This window comes from Phodopus roborovskii, unplaced genomic scaffold (genome assembly GCF_943737965.1).
Source record: "Phodopus roborovskii unplaced genomic scaffold, PHOROB, whole genome shotgun sequence".
NCBI lineage: Eukaryota > Metazoa > Chordata > Mammalia > Rodentia > Cricetidae > Phodopus > Phodopus roborovskii.
The window spans coordinates 6,078,580-6,096,854 of NW_026126648.1; the positions used below are offsets into that span (position 1 = coordinate 6,078,580).

Below are 18,275 nucleotides of genomic sequence, written 5' to 3' on the forward strand. Positions count from 1 at the left end.
AGGCCACTACAGTAAAGTGTCAGAGGTGGGTGAGAACACCCCGCGACTGCATTGCTTTGTTGTGTGTCTTCTGAGCCTCTATTTAAACTTTAATTTCAATCCGGGAACCCAAAGATGGCGTGGTGGGAGTGGGTGGGTCCCCAGTGAGGCCACATTGAATACATCTCATCTTCCTGCTCTTTACTGGTAACTTTGCTGTTTTACTGGTTTGCGTGGGTGGCAGAACTTGACATCTTGGGGAACAAAATGTGACCCCTAAGTACCAAGATGGCTCAGTTGATAAACGTAATGAATGGCTGCCAAGCCTGAAGGCTTGCATTCCATCCCTGAAACTACAAAATGAAAAGAGAGAACAGAGTCTCGAAAGCTGGCCTCTGACCTCTTCCCATGTTCCACGAAGCATGTGCCCATCACACATGATAAATAAATGTTAAAAACAAAACAAGGCTCACCTTCTGAGGCCCTGCTTGGAGCCTCCTGAGTCCAGGGGACTGCCCATGGGGGATCAGTATTTATCCATAGTATAAGAATGGACTTTGGGAGCCCATTCCACATAGAGAGATACTCTCTCAGTCTAGACACACGGGGGGAGGGCCTGGGCCCTGCTCCAAATGATATGACAGACTTTGAAGACTCCCCATGGAAGGCCTCACCCTCCCTGGGGAGCAGAAAGCGGATGAGATGGGGGTTGGTGGGGGACAGGGGAGGAGGTGAGGAAACTGGGATTGACATGGAAAATAAGCTTGTTACTAATTTAAATAAAAAGAGAAACCAAAACAAAGCAACAACAAAATCAACTTTTTAAAAAGGAAAATAAAAGAACTATGTGAACTGATTCATATACTAATTGGCTTTATTTTGCAATGTATATGTATATAACTGATTAAAGAGTTGTACACATATGTACTGAAGTCTATAAAGCTATTAAGTAGAATGGCCAGGCATGCAGAGGGCAAACACTGTGCTTTCCAAGCATGTCCTGGGAAGAAGAGGGAGAAAGACAATGTGAGTCACCATCTTTGGTGACTCACAGACAGCGACAAAAACCAATAGGCAACGCCACACAGTGCCTCATCAATCCCACTCAAGGGGAAAGTGTGGACCAATGGCGTCAGGCTCGTCCTGGGATGCTGAATGATGGTTCTTCCTGGGACCTCCTCAAGAGGAAGATGTATCTGCAAAATGTGTAGATAATTTGTTAGACTCTGGTGACCTGGGGCAGACTGGGGTATCTGCAAAGTAGAGAAGTCACCGGCCTGCCTTGGAGCTCTTTCCACCGGAATGCGGTGATTGTCAAGAGAACTTTCTTCAGGACCCGGAGACAGTATATTGTGCGTGCATACACACACACACACACACACACACACACACACACACACACACACGGGGGGGGGGCAAGGCTTCAAGGCAAACGGGTGTCTTGCATGGGGAAAAAGATGTGTAGATTTTATGGCAAACTCCAATGGGAGAGTCATCGTGTACATACCGGATCAAAGCCGTATGAGCAAAAAGAGAATTTTGTACCTTGAAAATGAAGCTTTCGGAGCCACGTGGTACCCGGATAGTAACAGAGGAGTGGGAACATTGGAAAGCAAACGTTTGCCTTCCATTACGGTTGGATACTACCAGGATGGCATCCACAGGCCCACCATAAAGGTAACATGGGGAAGTGTGCAGTGTAAGATCTTTGTTTCCCACCTTCATACCTATTAGAAAGCGCCATATGCAATCCAATTCACATCAGCCAGCACCCATCACTACTGTAAGGTTCCCTGTGCTATGGTGTCAGGAAGCACCTAAGGGCTGCTGTTCATATAAGAAACATTCTGCAGTACCAAGAGGGACCAGCTGGAGGGAAACATTACAAAGGTGGCACGCCACCCTTCAGAGCACCTCTAATGTGCTATTTTCCTAACAGGTAGTCTGGGAATAAGAAATTATTCCCAGCAGTCCATCCGTAGTGTTCTCTTGTGATGGAAACTCTGGGTACCTAGCTCTAAGAGCACTCTGTGCATGTGTGGGGTGGGGTGGGTGGGGTGTCGGGGCAGGAGAGGTGTCATTTGTTTGTTTTTATAATTTATTTATTTATTTATTTTTGGTCTTTCAATACATGGTATCTCTGCATAGCCCTGGCTGTCCTGGAACTTACTCTGTAGAGCAGGGTGGCCTCAAACTCAGAGACACACACCACCACTGCCCAACTATTTGTCCTTATTTTAGGTGTATGAATATTTCATGGAAACTCCAGTGCCTTTTTCATTTTTATTTTAAATTTTTTTCCAGTGAAGTTTTTTTTTTTTTTTCCACGAAGAGGGGGTCACTATATAGCCCAGGCTGGCTCTGAACTCGATTGAGTTCAGAGTTCATGGCCTCCTAAGTGCTCATGCATGAGGGGAACAGAGGCGCAAGGCTCAGGCTTGCCTCCTTAAGGATAGAGTTTAGGAGCCGTTTTGAGATTGAAGCGCGCCCCCTGCCTCCAGTTGGCCCTCTCTGCTCTGTGCTTGCAATTCAAGATGTGAACTTTCAGTTTTCAGCTCGTGCCCCCATGCTCTCATGCTCAACCTGCTGTTATGGACTCGCCCTCTGGAGCTGTGAGTCAAAATAAACCCTTTCTTCTGTAAGTTGTCTTGGTCGCGGTGTTCCATCACAGTAATAGGTACTTAGCAGGTAAGGAAGCAGGTGACAGTCACAGGAGAGTGTGGTTGGATATGGAGTCAGTGTCTGTCCGTGCATTCTCATGGTTCACTTATGGATACTCCTTCCCCCAAATGGTGGTGTTAGCATTGTCTGAGGGTATGATCTTGGCCTCCAGACATCCAAGAGCTCACGCCCTGGACAGCTGTGCAAGCTCAAAGAGTCAGTACTCAGAACCAAGATGTTAAAGGTAAACTAGGCAACTGTCAGCAGAACACTTTTCAAAGGTGTTGCCTACAGCCATGCTAAGTAGAGGCCGCTTACAGCCTAGTAGAAGTATGGCCAGCACGATTCTGACCTGTAAAGCCAACATCAAGGCAAGTGAAGCTGGAGCTTTAGGTTTTCCCTCAGCTTTAATATCACGGCTTAAGGAGAGGGCTTCATCTCCCTGGAGGCTCTCTGTTGGCCTTCTTATGTCATGCTTAAGTCCTGGCACCTCGTGCCCAGCTTTCTCTGCCTTCCCTCAGCTCCTCAGAATAGGATTCTCTGGTCTTTGCACTTGCTCCAATTCCAACTGAAGGGGATTTTGTTCTGTTATTTTATTTGTTTATTTTTTTGATATGCTGGGGATGGGGCCCAGCGCCTTGGGCATACTACAAATTGTATATTGACAAGGCATCCTGGCATATGCCTGTGATCTCAGTAGTCCACATGTGGGGGGCCAGAAAAATCAAGCTTTCAAGGTCTTCCTTGACGAGTAGGTCGGGGCTAAGCCTAAGCTCGATGGGTCCTTATCTCAAAATTAAAATTAAAGCATAATAAATATATAAAATTTAGAGTAGTTGTTCTTCCTAAATTCTTGTCATCAGTGTTTCTCCCATATTTGAAGAGTGTGCATTTTCTTTTGCTGGACACCATAGGATCTTTCCAGAGAGATATTTCCTAAGTTCTATTCCTCAATACAGTGCAGGTGAAAGATTCAGTGGTTGACCTTATTCCTTGTGCTGGGTATGTTTTACTGGATGACAGTAAACCCAATTACAATACTGTGCTTTCTTGGATCGTTCCTGGGCTCAGATACTTGGGGTTGGGTTCCATGAAATGTGCACTCTAAACCAAAGATGAATAATCAGGAAGTTTATAAATAAAAGTGCACACTTAGGACTGTCAAAGAAGGAAGGAATGAAAGCTGCTGAGCAAGGTGGTGCCTGCCTTTATTTAATCCCAGTACTAAAGGGCAGAGGCGGGGGCAGAGGCAGGTGAATCAAAGCCAGCCCGGTCTACACAGTGAGATCCAGGACAGCCAGGGCTGTGTAGAAAGACCCCATCTCAATACACACACACACACACACACACACACACACACACACACACACTCAAGCCAATGGCACTATAGTACTTATTTAGTGTGAGCAAAGCTCCAGTATGGCAGGAAAAACATTCACATACTGAAGCTCAACAAAGCTTCCTGGATTATGGGGACGGTTTTGTACAGCAGGGGCGCATATCCTGAACCTATGAGGAAAGGCCAGGGCTTCTGAGCGTATCCCTTATGAAGAAGCCACAACCATGAGCATATTGCATCCTTGAGTTCTGCAAGTCATTCTAACAAATTGTTAAACTGGAACTTGTAGCTGGTTGGACAGAGGCCCAGGCAGTCTAAGGACAGCCGAGTGAGTTTATGGGTGGTACCTAAGGAGAGGACATCTTCCGTGTTTTTTTGTTTGCTTGTTAGGTTTGTGTATTTCACTGTGTGTGTGTGTGTGTGTGTGTATGTGTGTGTGTGTATTTACCATCTGTGGGCCATATATGTGCCTAGAGCCTGTGCAGGTCAGAAGAAGGTGTTGGATCCCTAGGAACTGGAGCTTCAGATTGTTGCGATCTGCCATGTAGACGCCAGGACCTGAACTCAGCTCCCCTGTAAGAGCAACGGGTGCTTTGAACCACTGTGCCATCATCTTTCCAGCCCTGCATCTTCAGTTTTATTAGGGACGTTGGTCTCAAGCTTTCGGGTCTGAGGTAACATCATGTGGCTGATGACCCCATTGCACTGTGGTCCAGAGATTGCCGTCTGCATTGGTTGCTTCTCCTTTGCTGCGGTTGAATTACCCAGCACGGGCAGCTTTTGGATTCTTGTTTTCAGAGTGTTCACTCCATTGTGGCAGGGGAGGCGTGGTGGAGTAGCTCACCCTACAGTATGTCAGGAAGGAGAGTGTGCTGGTTTGGGTGTGAAATGTCATCCATAGTCTTGGGCATTTAAATATTTGGTCCTCAGTTGGTAGTGCTGTTTGGGGAGGTCGCGAGTAGCCCTTTTGAGATTGAAGCGCGTCCTCTGCCTCCAGTTGGCCCTCTCTGTTCTGTGCTTGCAATTCAAGATGTGAACTTTCAGTTTTCAGCTCGTGCCCCCATGCTCCCATGCTCGCCGTTTGCTCTCATGCTCACCCTGCTGTTGCGGACTCGCCCTCTGGAGCTGTGAGTCAAAATAAACCCTTTCTTCTGTAAGTTGTCTTGGTCGCTGTGTTCTGTCACAGTAATGGGGCCTTCCGAATTTGGGATCCCATCTGGGAACCCAACATTGGAAGCATGAGTCAGCGGAGGACATTGCAAGGTCAGTGATGCCATCAGAGAACTCAAGGGGTTCAGATGTTTTGTAGCTCGCAGCTCTCCTGGGTTGGAGAGACAGCCTTAGTCCTTCTACGGCTGGAGTATATTCTGACTACCCCTGATCACTGCAGCTCTCCTTAGCCAAGCAAGTTCCTGAGACAGCTGGAGGTTGAAGGGCTGTCTGCTGGCAGCACTAGATTGTTGAGGAATGTCTCTCTCTGGAAGTGGCAAGTCACAGCATCCACAACATACTGCAACTATTTATCACTCTTAAATAGCAGACAGGACAGGGAGGAAAGCATCTCAAACAGAAGTCCTAAAACTTTAGAGATGCATATGGGCCCCAGAGAGAACACAGACACCCTGTCTAGAAGAACAAAAGAAAAAAGAGACTCATTTTCTTTGTGTTGACTATTTGTTACAGAAATAGAAGTTGCCATCTGTGATTATTAAGTTGTAGTTCTGAGAATTTGCAAGGAACTAGAGCCTAGGGGCAGCCAAGAGCCTTGACATGAGGTGATAGCTAGAGTTTGGGCTGATCTTTAGACCTTTCTTCCATTGGATGGGCCGTGGATTTTTGGTTTGTTTGTTTGTTTTGGCCTTATGGGCGTGATTTTCTTTGATATCTGTGACATCTTAAAAACAGTGGGGGAAGGATCCCATGCTCTCTTGGGTAGGACCAAGAGTGCGCAGCAGAGGAATCTGGTTTCATCATCCTCGGGTGGAACCGCAGGACGGGGTTGTCTCAGCTGAGCTGTGTTCTGTGTCGTTGAGTGTATCTTATAGTTTTCAATCCTCAGTAAGTCTTACCTGGCTCCATACCTCAGCATCCCGCTGACAGAAAGATCTACAAAACTCTTAAGGGTTACCTTGCCTCATCACCTTGCCATTACAGTAAAGTCTCTTTCGTTTGTTTGTTTTTCTGTGCAGCCTTAGTGGTCCTGGATGGAATTCGGTCTGTAGAGCAGGCTGGCCTCGAACTCACAGAGATCCGCCTGCCTCTGCCTCCGGAATGCTGGGATTAAAGGTGTGCACCACCCACCGCCCGGCTACCTTGGAGCCTTACTGGCTGAGGCTAGCCTCCTGCCGAGTTTCAGGACAGCCTGGGCTACAAAGAGAAACCCAAGCCAAGCCCAACCAAACCAAAGGAAGCCGGGTCTCTACCGGCCGCACACTTAATGCGAGCTCAAACGCACACAGAGGACGGGTAGGGCAGCGAGGACTGGGGGTAAAAACAAGGTGCACAGCAAGATCACCGCCAATTTTTTGCACCCCACCCAAAACACCTACAGCCTGAATAAACAGATGTTTGTCTGTCTGTTCTGGGGGGGGGGCAAATGGGCAAGACGAGCAGCGAGCGGTAAACTGAGGATGTTTCCCACCCTGTTGGGCATGGGGCGTTCACAGCGGCAGGCAAGCTCGGGTTCCCGAGTTGCAGACCAGTAGTAGTCTACTAGTTGCCACTCATCGGCCGCGTGGTGATCGCCATTGTTTTCCTCACTAAGCTCGCTGAGCAAAGCAAGAGCAAAGGCACAGGCGGACGGGTCTCGGCTTTCCCAACTTCCGGGGCGCACAGGGCTCGGGGTGGGGGCTGGGGCGGGCGCCCGCCTGCCCCTCCCAGCCGCGGCTTCAGCGGCTCAGCGGGGCGGGCCGCTGGGAGGCAGAGGGCGGGGCCCCGCGCCGGTGGGGGCGTGGCGCGGCGCCTCCCAGCCAATCGCCAGGGGCGGGGCGGGGCGTGGCGCGGCGAGGCGCCGCGCGCAATGGCGTGGCGCGGCGCCTCCCAGCCAATCGGCAGGCTGCGGGGGCGGGCGGGCGCGCGCGCGCACCGCACGCCGGCGCGCCCGCGGGCGATGAGAGGGGGGGGGAGGAGGGAGGTCTGGGGCCGCGGGGGCGCGCGCGCAGGCCCAGCCCTCGTCGCGGCCGCCATTTTAGCTCCTGGTTCGGGCCGCACGGAGCGGGCTGTGGTGGCGGGAGGGGTGGGCGTCCCCGCGCGTCGTGAGCAGCGGGCCTCGTCCGTGTGGGTCGGGCTGCTGGAGGCTGCCTCCTCGCGTCCGTCCGTCCGTCCGTCCTCCCAAGCGTCCGCCCGCGGAGTTCCAGGATGTCCAAGCGGCATCGGTTGGACCTGGGCGAGGATTACCCCTCCGGCAAGAAGCGTGCGGGGACCGATGGGTAAGGCGGGCCGGCCGGCCGGGCTTTGTTGGCGCGGCCTGCGGCGGGCGGGCCTGCGGGCGGCGGGCCCGGCGGCCGAGTCTTTGTGGAGCGCCGGGGCGGCGGGGGCGACAGCGAGGCCTGCGCGGCGCGGCGGGGCGGCCACGAGGCCGCGCGCGGGCCGCGAGGCCCCGGCGCTCGCGTGAGGCCCGCAGCCGGGCGGAGCGGCCGCGACGCGGCGGCCGAGGGCGCCGGGCCCCGGGCGGTGGAGGGAGGCGACGCGGCCTGGCGGGAGAACGACGGGCCTGCTGGCGTCGAGGCGCTTCGCGGGAGGCCGTTGCCGACTTCCGCCCTCCCGCCATCTCCCTTTTATTTCCTGCTTTGCTTACAAGTCGGCCCTGCCCGAGCATCACGGGGCAGGAGCGTGCACGGACGCATTTGTTAGCCCTCCTCCTCCTCCACGCAGAAGTTACTTTCTGCCCCCGACCCGGATCCCCCACGCGGGACTCACTTTTCCAAGTGTTGTTAGGCGTCTGTGAGCCGACCACCCACGTGCACCTTGGGAAAGGCGGACACTTGACCCTGGATCTGGCCGCTTGGTTCCTCTTCCTAGGACTTTTCGCAAAGGGAAGAGGCATTTATTAGCACCTGAAGCGGTTGTGTTAAAGTTAGCCATTTCCCACTCTTCCCTTTCCCACTTGAAATGCACTTTGGTTTGTATATTCCTGCTCCCTACTTTAGGCCGCTGTGCGCGCTCACTTGGGCGGTACAGAGAACTGTTTGGTTAATTAAAACAAAACAAAGCAAAAGAAAAAAACAAAATTCACAGTTTTTATTCACGGTCAGCCCTTTGGGTTTGATTTGCATCAGTGTGACATACAGGTCAGGATACCTACCATGTGTTCTGGTACGGAAATATTTAGCCCTTTATGCACACTGTCACATTTTGATTGTGCAGATTTAAAAATTTCTTTATTTTTTTATTTTTTGTAAATTTTGTGGTAGCACAGCATCAAAAGACAGCTTCTTAGGCTGTCCTCAAGCGGAAATTAGAAAGATACACGGTATATTCTCCAAGTGAGAGCAGAGCTACAGTGAGCTTTTTCCATGCTTTTCCATACTTTTCTCAACATGAAACTTAGGAATATAGTTAGACATCACCACCTGGCATAGTGACATTTCTTTTGGGTTGGTAAAGGTGGGGATGACGTTTGGTTCTGAACTGCTGTGAAGTTAAAATGAATGTCACATTTGGCTAATTTCACTGTCAGAGCTTACATTGGAATACACACCAGGAAATAGTTCATTCACTTTTTTGTGTGTATGTTCCCCATTCAAAAAGCTTTTATTAGGGTTAGAGCTTCCGTGTTAAAAGTGTATATGGTGATTCCTTTTTCTTGCAAAACATAACCTTGGTAAAATGGACTTTTGGGTGTATCATGGTGGCTTCATATTTCCTCTGAATATTACGTATTTGTCAGTGTACAAGAGTTCGTTTGTACAGTAACTTTAATTTCTAGAGATTCTGGAGGGCAGTTTTTACACTGTTTTCTGAGTTTTTTTTTTGAGTACCTTTTCTGAATGCAGTTATACAGCATTTGTGCTTGGTGACCCTTTTCCCACCCCCTCACTTAGTTTAGTGCACCTTTGACAGCCAGGGGTCCCTTGTCCCTTTCCCCTCCCCCCTCTATTCTTGGTTAGTGTATTTGTCATCATAGGCTTTTTCATTCTGTGAACCCAGCTGTCACCAGACCCTACTGTCTTGTTTTTCCAGCACACCTTTGTGTGTGGGGGTCCATGGCTCTGCTCTGCTTGTGTGTGGCCTTTAGAAGAAAACATGTAGTCAGCTAACCTTCCACCAAATGGGCCTCAGGGGTAAACTCAGTTTCACTCTTGGTGACAAGTGCCTTTACTGTCTGAGCATCTCACCAGCTCTGGAAGAATCAGAAGATAAGGACATTTTCATTCTGACGGTTTTTTAGTATTTCTGGTCAGAACTTTTAATTACAGAAGAGTACCTGTTACTGTTTAGGTGCTTTGTATGTAGAAGTGTGTTTTGGTGCAATCCCGTGTAGTAAGTACTTAAGATTAAATAATTAGATGCAGTGGACCTTATGTAAAGGTATAAAGGGAAAAAAGCAGGACATTCCTCCAAATCTTTATTTCTGTCTTTGGAGAGCTTATTCATAAATGTGAACTGTAATACCAGTGAGCTGTCAGGATTTGTGTGGATATATACTTTGATTTTTTTTTTCTTCACTCATAACCACACTGATAGCCTTCCCATTGGTTGCATAGTACTCCACTTGTAAGGTGCAGCTCCTGTCTTGCTCAGTAATGTTAAGTAATTTCCCAGGTTTTTGTTATTTTGTAGATGAAAAACATTAGCATCTATCTATCTATCTATCTATCTATCTATATGCACATGCCTAGAAGTTCTGAAAGTGAGATTGTCAGAAAAAGCAGTGTTTATATAAAATATTCTGATGTAGATGACTAGTTTCCATCCTTATTAGCAATATATTTGTGCCTGTTATGTTCCATGTACAATTTAAAACTGAGCCATCACTAGTTACCAGTATTTGTTAGTACATTTCAGATATGCCAGAGAACATTATCACCACATTAGCTTACTTAATGTTATTAGTTCTGTTTCAATAGACAAAACTTGCATGTGAGCAAGGAAACAGGGACTGTTGTTGATAAATGTCAGAGTGTTGACTAAAGAACTACTTACAGCTCCTTTGTCTTCTGAGACAGTGTTTCTGTAGGTTCTGGTAGGTTCTCACCAGGATTGTTCTCTCTCCTCCTCTCCCTTTCCCTCCCCCCCTCTCCCTTCCTTCCTTCCTTCCTTCCTTCCTTCCTTCCTTCCTTCCTTCCTTCCTTTCATTTTTGGTTTTTCTAGACAGGGTTTCTCTGTGGCTTTGGAGGCTGTCCTGGAACTAGCTCTTGTAGACCAGGCTGGCCTCAAACTCACAGAGATCCACCGGTCTCTGCCTCTTGAATGCTGCGATTAAAGGTGCTTTATTTTCTTTAAAATAAAAATAGTTGTTCTTAACTAGCAAATTCTTATGAGCAAAACTTTTTGTAAACAAGAAACGGCATATGGACAAGTCTACCTTTGCATGGAGAGAGACTTAAAAACTTTTTTTAACCTTTGTCATTCAGAGTAGCCAGTGTGAATTGAAACAGGATTTCTAGACCATTGAAGTAGTTTTCTGCATCCCAAATGTTTTCTTGATGTTTGCTAATGTTTTTCACTTTGCCGAGTAGATAAGTGCGTTTTAGGCCTTTCCTGTGGTTTTTCAGCTGGTTTCCTTGTCCCTCTTTTTTGGGGGTGATGTTAAATTCTCACATTATTGATCATCGGATTCTTGTGTTTTGTATTGTATTTCTTTCTCTGCTATTGTAGTGAAGCTGTAGGTGAAATGTGTGTTGGAAAAGGTGTTATGTTATCACACAGCATTACATGGATTGCTTTGTCTAGTATCTTTTCCCAGGTTTTGTTGTTTTGCAAAGGTTAGGTTTGTATCTTAATTGATTCCATACTCTTAGATATGGATTATTCAGTTTTTGTCCTTCATAATGAAGTGTTGTCTACAAATACAAACCCGTCTTTAAATTTTTCTGTGTGAGAGCATGCACCCACTCCCTCCCATGTGGGATACTTGCCCAGTTGGTTGAGACAGTGTCTTGCTGATTGTGAAGCTGACTTTTTTCTGAAGCTGACTGTGTTTTCAGCTAGGCTGGCCTTCGAACTGTCAAGATTCGCCCTCTCCAATGCTGAGGTTATAGGCACCACAAGGCCATGCCTGACTTACAGATTTGAAGTCAGGGTTTCTTGCTTTCACCCACTGAACCACCAGGCCTGCAAAAGTATCCAGTCCTTGAGCTATTTGAGTGTATGCTTCTTCCTTTGCTTTAAAAACTTAGGTTTTGAGGCGATATACATGGCCAGTTAAAGATCACCCAAATGAGAAGCAAAAGTAGCGACAAATGTGATGGTGATATGTTTCAAAGATAAGTGAAGGTTCAAACTTGAAAATTTGAGGCTTACATTTCTTTTCCCCTCCCTCCCTCTTTCCCTCCCTCTTTGGGGGGGGGGTCAGTTTCTAGGCAGGCTTATCTGTAACCGTGAAGCTGTCCACGAATTCTCTTTGTAGGTTAGGCTGGCCTTGAATTCAGACATGTGATTTCCTCTGCCTCCCAAAGGGATTAAAGGCATGTACCATTGTGACCTGATCTCATTTTATTTATTTGTGTTTCTTAAGTAATCTTTTATCTATATACTTTTGATGTCTTTGGGTTTTGGGTGGCATGTGAAGATTTATTTCAGTTTTATGTTGTATTTTTTATAATTCTGTAATGGGGAGACGTTAGGATGGGAGAAGTCCCATGCAAATAGGGCTTTTTTCTTCACTGCAAGTTTGTATGCTATAGAGTCCCAGATTTTATCAGCAGACTCAGATTCAGTTACCATCTTACCAGTGCTGTGGCTGAATGATCCTCATACAGTGCTGTTTATTTAGTAAGCACTTGACTGTGTTCTGCTGAAGGTATTTACTGTTGCTCCCTACAAGACTGTGGGAGTGAATGCCCTTTCCTGCTGTGCTATACAGACATTTGTGTCACAGGAAATGCACCGTGTGTGTTTAAGTACAGAGTAGTGGCATGTCTCTACATTGCCTCATAGTTTTAGTCTAGGTCCCAAAACATTGTGGCATTTCGTGGTATATGAGTTGAATTTACTCCATTAGGATTGTCTGGTATAGATACCAGAAATGACTAATTAAAATTATCCTTAGTTCAGTAAAGTAATTTCAGTAATTTCTGCAACAGTTCTGTATTCTGTGAACTTTGTTTTTAATTTGACTATATTTCATTTTGATCCATTCAAGGTATATAGGTTTACAAAGAACTCATAGATCCACCTACCTCTGCCTCCCACGTGCTGGGATTAAAGGTTTGTGTAACCATGTCCAGCTTCAGGTTTCTTGTTGTGTTCTGTTTTTTGTCTTAAGTTTTACAATATTACGTCTTGTGTTGAGGAGAGCTGAGAAGGTTCTCTCCTACCACCATGTGGGTTCTGGGAATTGAATTCATACTGTCAAGCTTAGGTTCCAACCTTTATCTGTTGAACCATACTGATGGCCCATAGATCAGTTCTTTAAGGTTTTAGAAGGATGAAAATAGAGACCTTGTCTAGTAAAGGATGTTTATGATGGTGCATGAAAAACTGATTATTTCTAATAATTGAGGGTTTTATATATAATCACTCTGATTTTTAAATTTTTATATTTCCAGGAAAGACCGGGATAGAGACCGGGACAGAGAAGACCGATCTAAAGATCGTGACCGAGAACGTGATAGAGGAGATAGAGAACGGGAGAGGGAGAAAGAAAAGGAAAAGGAATTGAGAGCGTCCACCAACGCTATGCTCATCAGTGCTGGATTGCCACCTCTAAAAGCTTCTCATTCAGCTCACTCAACCCACTCGGCTCATTCAACACATTCTGCACACTCTGCCCATTCAACACACACCGGGCATGCAGGACACACGTCACTTCCACAGTGCATCAATCCGTTCACCAACCTGCCCCATACGCCTCGGTATTACGATATTCTAAAGAAACGGCTTCAGCTCCCTGTTTGGGAATACAAGGATAGGTTTACAGATATTCTTGTGAGACATCAGTCATTTGTACTGGTTGGTGAGACTGGGTCTGGCAAGACAACACAGGTGAGTTGTGAAATACTGTGGTACATACCTTATGTTGTGTTTAAACTTAACTAAATGTGGTTTGGTCACGGTAGCCATTTTCTGTTTGTCGATTCATTTTCAGTTGTCCGTCCTGTAGAGTACCCTGAAGAAGAGTGCTTTGGTGAACACTTTTTAGTGACTTTGAGGGTGTTATTCTAGTAGAGGTGGTTGATTTCTCAGTCTATATTGGAAAATAACTGATGCCTTCCCTCGTTACTCTAGTATAGCAAGAGAACCTGGGACAGTAGAGTTAGGAGTGCAAACATTGTTTTCTAGTGCTGGAGTGGGGAGATCTGAAACACTGGGGTAGTTGTTTCTTTGTTAGAATATTTGAAATAGGAGAATAGTGTCACAAATTGAAGTTTCCAGTAATGCTAACACATACCTTTTAATTGCAGCATTTAGGAATCAGAGGTAGACAGGTATCTGAATTCAAGGCCCCCCTTGTCTGTGTGAGTTCCCGTCTTACAATAAGAAAGTGGTGAAATGCTAGAAAGGTGCAGTCTGTGTCTGACCTGTAGCCAGCTGGCTTCCTCACCCATAGAGTGCTACCCAGTCAGACATAGGCGTCTCACTAGGTGCCTGCAGCGTTAAACATGAACGAGCCGTGAGTTACTAGACCCTGCTGATAGATACTGTAGCCCCGGCACATGGGTGCCCCGACACATGGGTGGGTGCTCACAGTCAGGCTCACTTGGGCGAATCTTCTTTCATGGTACAGGTACTTAGGATCGAACTCAAGTTGTCAGGCTTAATGGCAAATGCCTTTACTCAGTGAGCTTACTTGCTGGCCATAGGCTTTGTTTGCTGGCTGTGGGGGCAAGCATGTTTATAGATTTTTAAACTGCCCTTCCTTAGGGAGGATGTCAAGTTACCCTCTCACAGGTATCCATAAAATCCCCGAATTTAAAATCTGTTAATCTGATAGGTGAAAAGTAGTAGTACTTGTAGGGATTAATATGCATGCATTTCCTATCTGGGTTGAGTGAAGTTCACTGCTTTTCATGTGTTCTAAACTGAAAGCTATCAGTTAAAAAGTCACTGGACATGATAGAAAATTTGTAAAATCCAGGAAAATACTGGAATGAACTTAATAATTTCTCATTTTAATTTACAAAGATAATATGATTTTACTGGATTCTTTCTTCATTTTTATGAATATAGGTAAACATAATTAAGCATGCTACGCAAGTGCTCTACCATTGATCTAGATGCGCTTCCCCCTGTTGGTTTTTTTTTTTTTTTTTTTTTTTTTTTGCTTGCCTCTAGTTTTCCTCCTGCCTAAACCCGTGGTTACAGACATGGAATATTGTGTCTGGCTTAGAATCTATTTTTCCAAATTTTTAAAAATTGTGTGCTACAAGTCAATTTGAGTATTTCATGGAGGCATTTTGATACTATTTTAAAAAAGACTTAATTGAGGGGCAATTTGATGTTAAGAACTCAAACTTGTAGATGTGTGTGGTGACATCTTTAATTTCAGCACTTGGGAGTGAGGCATGAAGGCAGAGTATAAGGGCAGTCTCATCTACAGAAAGAGGCCCTTTCTCAAAAAAAAAAAGCCCTCAGACTTTAATGTGTTGAAATCTTTAAAAAAGATTATTGTCATCAAATTTGAGGTTATTTCGGATGTCTTATCAATATGTTTACATACCATTATCAGTGTTTGTTAAATTAGCACTTTTGGACAATCAAGCACTATGTATTTTTCATACTTTATCCATTTTAAGTTTTTTTTTTTTTTTTATAGCTCTGCCTTGAAGTTGCATTATGCATATACAAACAACCAAGTGCTGTCTCAGGACAGACATTATGATTGGGAATGTGAAAATATGTATCCTACTAGAACAGCTGTTTGAAAAATTATGTTTTGTAGAAAAAAATGCAGGTTTATAGAAGATGATTTTTTATTAAGAATTCATGAGTAAGTTTATTACTGTTATCAATTAAGAGTACAAAGAACTCCTAATAGATTAAGATCTGCCAAATCAACCAAACTCTTATTTCTAAAATGAGGTTCAGTCATTCGTTTTATTGGATTTTTTTTTTTAATCAGAACATTTTTAAGAATTAAGGATTGTTCTTTGATCTGCTAGTCAGTGCTTTGAATTTCATGTTGCTTGGTCACATTTTACTTTTGGAGGAGGGTTGGTGAAATGAAGGTACATGAATAAAGCTTTCCTAGAAAAGCACCCAACCATGGGTCTGCTGGTTTACAGAACTAGGGAGTTGTGTTATTTCAGTTTGTAGTTTTCTTTATTTAAGCCCTTAAAAGGTACATACTGTTTTCTTTGGAGAAACAGCATGATTGCCTCCCCTTGAGTTATTCTTGTACAGTAGTTAGCCTAATGACTAAAGTATCGAAATTATATAACAGTATGCCAACTAACATTTTTTCATCATATGGCAGTCATGAAAATACTGATGGGCGGTGGTGAGCACACCTTTAGTTCCCCTGCTTGCCAGGCAGAGGCAGCCTGTTGTACGAGCGAGTTCTAGGATAGGCTCCAAAGAATAGACATACACATAGAAACCCTGTCTCCACCCCTCCCCCCAAAAACAAAACCAAAAAAAAAAAAAAAAACAAAACAAGAAAATCTTAGATCCAAACCTTCTGCATTCTGTAGCATTAGAACCTGTGGCGGTTTCAGAAGCTTTGGTGGAGACAGATGCAGGTAGTTTGTGGCGAAGGTTCTTTGTTACTGAAGTGGTGAACATCTATCTGCATTGTCCAATTCTTCCCAGTTAAATAACTAGAGAACCAAACAACGAGAGAACCCGTTGTCTACATAATGTAAGCTCACCACAATGATGACTACTGGAGCTTGGAGCATTCTTTTCCCCCTTTTCCTTGGCTGCTGCTCTCAGTCCTGTTGTACGTGAAGGGGTCGATTTTAATAACTTCAAAGCTGGTACTGACATTGTGTGTACCATTCCTGGAGGATGAGGGAGAGTGTTACGTTGATCTTTTGATGGATTGCTTTGTAATTAAAAATGTAATTTTCAGAACTATGTTATTTTGCTTTTGAGACTTAGAATCTTTTAAAGGGCACAATTTAAATTGGGTGTGTTTTTCCATTGTTTGAAAAATAGTGGTGGTCCAGCTGTACTGTTGAGTATATTGAGTAGAGTCTGAGTGGCCCTTTGCCCACTCAGAAGTATAATTATATTACATCAGTGTTACTTACGAACCCTTATGGTTTAGAGAGCATATGTTATTTTACCTGTGTCATAAGTAGCTTGTTTGCATAATTGGATTTTGTTTTAAATTATTAGAATGAAATAAAGTACTTGATGATGCATATAGTTTGCATTCAGGCAAAGTATAAAAATGTAAATGTGAAATTATTCCATAGATACCACAGTGGTGTGTGGAGTATATGCGATCATTGCCTGGACCCAAAAGAGGAGTTGCCTGTACACAGCCCAGAAGAGTGGCTGCAATGAGTGTGGCTCAGAGAGTCGCTGATGAGATGGATGTAATGTTAGGCCAGGAAGTTGGATACTCCATTCGATTTGAAGACTGCAGTAGTGCAAAAACCATTCTTAAGTAAGTACTCTGTCTCTAAAATGGATGCTTCTCTAATTGTAGTTTTCTACCACTAGTTAGAGAGCTTAATAATGGAGTTACCAGTTTTAGAATAGTATGAAGTAGACTGGCAAATGATTCGTTAGGTTTTTAAATCAATTTCAGTAGATGTTCTGTTTCAAAGGTCAGATTTTAGTTACATGGTGCTACATCTGAAATGTTACTGATAGCATAAAATGAGAGGTTTTAGTAGATTATTCAGTTAAATATGATAAAGACTAAAAATGTCTTTAGAAAAAAAGTTACTTTTAGAGCAAATGATATGGGTGGGATATGATTTATTTTTGGTAAGGGAAACTTGGTAATGTGTTTCTGATACCTCCTTAACAACATCCTGCTTCCTCATAGCTGGTATGCTCATAATCATACTGAGCCTTATAACTTAGACTTGCCTAGTTGTTTTCTGTGTCTTATAGTTGTGTTCTGCATAAGTAGTGATATGTATTGTCCAACAAATCATACTCTCTCCTGTTGCTGTTGTTTATCTGCATTTACAGGATAGTTATCTAGTTTCAGAAATAACTTGGTTATGGTATGGTTGTCAGTTGCATTGCAAACATAACTTGGAACATATGGTCATTGGTCAATGACAGGAACCTGTGGAGTGAATATACCTTGTAATGAGATAAATGAAACTTATTTGATTGTATTAGGGAAAATTGTATAGTGTATAAAATTTCAAATGTGCACAAGTAGAATATGAGGTTCTGTATATTCACCATCTTTATTTAGTCTTTTGTTTCATCCATATTTGAGAATTTTCACTCTTACTAAAATCAGATCTTAAACATTACATATTGTTATTAAATATTTAGTATGTTCCTTAAAATATATAACTTAAAAGATTTTTTATTTAGAATATCCAGTTATTTTTTTAACTAATATTTTATTTTTTTTCTAGTTCTTGGATGTGTTTCATTTCATTAGAACTTCATAATTTATTGACAGATTTTCCTTAACTCTAAAAGAAATATTTTTTCCAATATTTGATTATATACAGCTAAGGGGAAAAGACAGTTTGGAATTTGAGGAAGTTAGAAGCCATATTGATAGTGTGTGGTGGAAAGTAGAGGAAGGGTAGACTTTCAGAAGATGAGTCTTTGTGAAAGACTGTGTCAGTTGAGAGTAATAGACAGGAGCAATAGTTCAAAGTCAAAGCACTTTTTGGTATCATCATATTATCTTATTATCCCAGGAATTGTAATTGAGCTTTAGAAAAACTTATTCCAATAAGATGAGCTTATTGGTGTTTTACAATCTGTTCAGTAGTTAAAGCAACTTGGTATTGTTAACCATCTTGGAAATGGCTATATTTTTTTCATTACCTTCAAGGAAAGAAGAATTGTAATTGTAACTATTATTTAATGGGAATATTGCTAGTGGTAGTTTTAATTGACAGGGCTACTTCACTGAGCATTGTTGTGACAGTACCTAGATATGTTTGCTATAACAGTGTGTTAACTCACTGAAAACTATATGTTAGAAATAGCTAGTGCTTCAGTAAACTGGAGGTCAGCTGCATAAGTGACTGAGTAGGAA

The 18,275-nt window shown here is 44.0% G+C and overlaps 1 protein-coding gene across 1 annotated transcript in view; it reads left to right on the plus strand.

Moving 5' to 3' along the window:
- Positions 1 to 7,169: 7,169 nt before the first annotated feature.
- Positions 7,170 to 18,275, plus strand: part of Dhx15 (DEAH-box helicase 15) — a 41,217-nt gene continuing 30,111 nt past the window's right edge. The window contains exons 1-3 of the mRNA XM_051174094.1: positions 7,170 to 7,407; positions 12,691 to 13,126; positions 16,504 to 16,697. Of these exons, the coding sequence (XP_051030051.1) occupies positions 7,337 to 7,407; positions 12,691 to 13,126; positions 16,504 to 16,697 (701 nt within the window). The 5' untranslated portion in view covers positions 7,170 to 7,336. The remainder of the gene's footprint in view (positions 7,408 to 12,690; positions 13,127 to 16,503; positions 16,698 to 18,275) is intronic.